Below are 4228 nucleotides of genomic sequence, written 5' to 3'. Positions count from 1 at the left end.
TGACAGACAAGATTTTACACTTAGAATAATTTCAATCTCTTTGGGGAGTGGTCTCCATGAATATCTCCTCCCACCCTACATCCCAGGCTACAGAAAAAAGAACACAATGATTTAATGGCATATATTGCAAAGAAATGGTCTCCCTGTGTTGCCTTAGGCCTGGGTCTAAGTCTGGTTCCCTGGCCCTTTACCCAGCCCTCCAGACCTGAGGTCTGAGTGTGGCCTCTGCCTTTGTTCAGTTATCTTGAAGGGGGCAAACCTTCTGGGACTCAGAGAGACTCAGTTCTGGTACCGTCACCTCCCTGAGCCCCACCAGGTGGGGAAACATTTCTAACGATAGGGCCTCCCTCGGCAGCTTCTTGCTTCCTTTATTCATGTTTTTGTTTTGTTTTGTTTTGTTTTTTAGGAGCTGTTTAAAATATATTTCATCAAATTAGCTTCAGGGAAGGGGAGTTGGAACCACTGAATGCTCGGAATTAGAGACTTAACGGTTTTGCTAATTCTCCCACTTACTAAAAGCTAGCAATTCTCTAGTTTCCATCACTGAGCTAGCTGGGAGCTGGGATCTGCAAGAGCTCGGTGAATACCAAGCAGGCCCTAGCTTTCCTGGCCTTAGATAGAGGCTCTGAAGGCCTAGGGGGTGCAGAGGCCACGTTTCCCAAGGGAGTCTGCTGGGTTTCAGGCAGAGGTGCCGGTGTGGAGGATTTCCACAGAGCGTAGCCTACTCACAAGAAGCCTGACCCAAAAACATGGCAGGGAGGGATGTTTTGTATTGAAACCCAAGGAACATATCTTGGCAGCCCCCTGAACAGCAAGCTTCAAAGTCTGAGAATTTAGGCAAAACGTGGAAGCCCCAGCCAGCAACAAGCCGAGGGTTCGCTTAGTGTGTGAGACACGCTGAAATATGCTCATGGTTCCCCCACCTTGGATGTTTTATACACATTTTGTTTATAGGCTTTTATACACCATTTCCTGACTGACTTGGAAGCCATTTTCTCATTTAATGAACAGTCAGCACCCATAGTGAAACCTCAACCAGGAAAGAAAAATGAATTTGGTGGCCTGAAAAACATTAGAAGGGAATCTGAAACGTTTTGAAAAATCGACATCAGTCCCACGACAGCATGACTGGGACTTGGATATTTATTTCCACTCAAAACATTTCTGTATGTCTGATATATACACGCTATTGTTTTTGACAAAATCAAAACAAAACAAAACATGCATGAAAAGTATTAGATAGCAGAGAAAATGCAATTCATCTAAACATCAACTGAGGTCAGTTGGGATGAGGCTTAGGGCTCCCCGTGAGGTGCCCGCTCCAGATCTCGGGCCTGGTCCTCCACCGAAAATAAATCATCATCATACTTTGGTAAGGAATCTTCAACTCTGGCTGTTGTGCATCTTGCTAGGAGTTGGGGTGGGGTGCTACTTCTCTGAAGGAGACAGCAAAGGGGCAGAGATGGTAGAAGGAGCTTGGGGGACCTTTGGGTTCCCTGAAGCTAAGGCAGGACACTCCAGCATACCCAGGACATCTCTATCTGGCATTCAGCAACCACAGCCTCCACAAAGGAAACCAGGCAGGGCCCGGAGTCTCTCAGGCTCTGCTGGAGCTGGTCAGACATGGCCTCAGAAGGAGCACAGTGGCAGGGCCCCTGGTGGAGCTGGTGGGCGGTGGAGAGAGTGAGGAGAGGGGAACTTCTGCTTCTCTCTACTTGGTCTAGAGCAGAGAAGGGGCTGAGGATCTGAAGGGCCTCCTTCCTAGCCCTCCTGACTGTTGACTGGTGGGGGAGACTTCACCTCTCCCTGTGGTGGTCCATTACCATAATTCAAGAAAGACAGACAAGTCGACACCTTTGTCTACCTCGACAGGAAAGCCATATTTACAGTCGGAAGGTAGGACACCCCCCGCTTCCTGGCTCACTCCCTTATCCTCCCCCCAGATATTTCCCCCTCCTCCTAGTGCAGCTCAGCCTCAAAGCCAAGTAGCAGCGCTCCTCACCAGAGCTCAGCTCTGGGGGTCCAGTTGCAGAGTGAAGGGCTCTGCATTGGGCATGTGTGAGGAGGTGGAAGAAGGAGGGGGATTTTACCAGTCTGGTCTGGAAGCTGCAGTTTGCTGTGGAGCCCCAGCGTCCCTCGTCCCATCCATGGGAAGGACGTATCCAATCCATTCAGCCCAGCCAGAGGGGTCAGCCCAGCCGTACTCTGAGGTGTCTCTGGAGTTTGGCCACCGTGCCCCTTAATCCCTTTTCCTTCTGAACTCGAAGGTCTAGGGTGGCTATTGTCCTCCCAAAAGAGCCAGGGCATACAGGAGGGGGACGGTGCCCTTTCCTTCCTCCAAAGTCGATATTGTGGCTTTGCCACAAGGGGCTTTAGCTGCAAAGAGACAAAATTGTGCCCTCAGCCCTTTCTAATCTGCCCGGGAGTTCTTCCTAAATTCAGTTCCACTCTGAGCTCTAGTTAGGTGCCTGCTAGATGCGGAAAGGGCTGGGGAGGGGGTGCGGGAAGAAGACTAATCAGGTGGAAGCCGAAATCCAAGTATAAGGACACTAGAGTGAGCCCTGGGTATAATAATGCCTCAGCTAAGAGTTAGGACAGATGACTCCAGACCCCCACTCTGGAAGCCTCAAGGCCAAGGTTGTACGGCAACTTCTGCAGGCTTCTCTGAGAAAGGGGAAAGAGTGGATGCTCAACCGGCCAGGTCTCCACACAAATCTCCTGCAAGCTTCTGGAGCTGCTGTCTGAGTGGGAGGGTACCTGGAACCAGCGGAGAAGGAGCAGAAGGAAAAGCCCTATCCCCTCACTTCCTTCACGCCAGGCCTCGGTGAAAGCAGGCAGGCCCAGCCCGGCCCGGCCACGCCACGCCGGGAGCTAGTAGAGCGCCAGCGCCTGCTCGCGCAGCACCACGCGCTTCTTCTTCATACGCCGGTTCTGGAACCAGATTTTGACTTGCTGGTCGCTGAGGTTCAGCCTGTTGGACAATTCCTTGCGCTTCTGCCGGTTGATGAATTCGTTGAGAAGGAATTCGTTCTCCAGCTCCGCAATCTGCTGCTTAGTGTAGGGTTTCCGCTTCTTGCGCGCCCTCCCCGGGGCCGCCCCCCACGGCAGGCCTGCAACACAGCCCCAACCCAAGTCAGCCCGGCCCGCTCCCGGTTGCCTGCCCGCCCCTGGCGGCTCCCTCCCTCTACACACTCTCCCCTGCACCCCACCTCCCACCCCTGCCCGGGGAGCGTCGCTCGCGGAGCGTGGCCACCCTTTACCGTCGGGCAGCGAAGGTTGCAGGCAGGAAGCGACGCCCGCCGCCTGCACTGTCATGTTCAAGTTGAGCGGGCCCTTGGTCTCGTCCTTGAAGCCGGAGGAGCAGGGTGTCCCCTCGAGAAGGGCCGAAGAGCCCGGCGCGACGCGGCCCACACCCGCGTAGTCGTACTTGGCCGCTTTGAGAGCAGCGGCCGCGGGGGCCAGGCTAGACTCCGGGATGAAGGGAGGCCGCGCACGGCCACGTTCCTCCGGCCCGGCGGCCGCGTCGGGAGTATAAAACTTGGCCTGATCTTCGGATCCGTCCTTGGCGCACACGGGCTGCAGGCCAAGAGGCCCAGAGCCAGCCAGGTAGGGCTGGGAAAAGCTGCCGAAGGTGGCGGCACCGGCAGGCTGCGCTGGGGCGCAGGAGGCGGGCGTGGTGGCCCAGGGCAGCGCGCCGCGCGGGTATGAGATGGAGGGAAGCGCGGCCAACTGGCCGCCATTCGGCCGCAGGTTGGAAAAGTAGAAGGAGTCGGGCGACTGTAGATTCAGAAGCGAGCCCACATAGCCCGCTCTGTAGAGACTGCGCTCACACATCTCCAACAAAGGGCTTGGGCTGCGCTTGCAGCAGTATTTAGTTACAACCGGGAATAAGAGGACAGGCTCAGACGATTGGACGAAACTTTGCCTGCAGGTTCTTCAAAGCCGGTCATTACAGCACCGCCTACATCCCCCGACCCGTTTCCCCCCCCCCCATTCAGGGTATTATGATAACACCCGCAATATTCGATGGCGAATGACGAGGCTGCCAAGCAGAACTAAGGCATGTTGAGCAAAGGTGAAGGCTCTTCGAGTTTCCAGGCTGATTTCAGCAGCTGGGGGCATTGGGCATCGGGTGCGTTTCCCGCAATGTCCCTTGGGGCCCTTCTTGGTCTTGACTGTCTTTGCACTCCCATTTTCCGCTGGCTGCATGGGCCAGGCTTGCTTCTAC

At 54.9% G+C, this 4228-nt stretch overlaps 1 protein-coding gene across 1 annotated transcript; it reads right to left on the bottom strand.

The window, feature by feature from the left end:
- Positions 1-2203: 2203 nt before the first annotated feature.
- HOXD12 (homeobox D12) lies at positions 2204-3834 on the bottom strand. Its single transcript, XM_007112000.2, has 2 exons — positions 3261-3834; positions 2204-3110 (listed from the first exon to the last, which is right to left on the bottom strand). Exons 1-2 carry the CDS (start codon positions 3832-3834, stop codon positions 2872-2874), a joined length of 813 nt encoding a protein of 270 aa, XP_007112062.2. The 3' UTR covers positions 2204-2871.
- Between the last annotated feature and the right edge of the window lie 394 nt (positions 3835-4228).

This window comes from Physeter macrocephalus, chromosome 2, assembly GCF_002837175.3.
Source record: "Physeter macrocephalus isolate SW-GA chromosome 2, ASM283717v5, whole genome shotgun sequence".
NCBI lineage: Eukaryota > Metazoa > Chordata > Mammalia > Artiodactyla > Physeteridae > Physeter > Physeter macrocephalus.
The sequence above is the reverse complement of the archived record's forward strand: the minus strand, read 5'-3'. Positions and strand labels throughout refer to the sequence as shown.

Bases quoted from the DNA above. Each gene is read 5' to 3' on its own strand.
- HOXD12 (XM_007112000.2), bottom strand. From the start codon at position 3,834: ATGTGTGAGCGCAGTCTCTACAGAGCGGGCTATGTGGGCTCGCTTCTG. The intron at 3,111-3,260 runs GTAAAGGGTGGC...GCTGTGTTGCAG, and splicing joins GCAACCTTCGCTGCCCGACG to GCCTGCCGTGGGGGGCGGCC.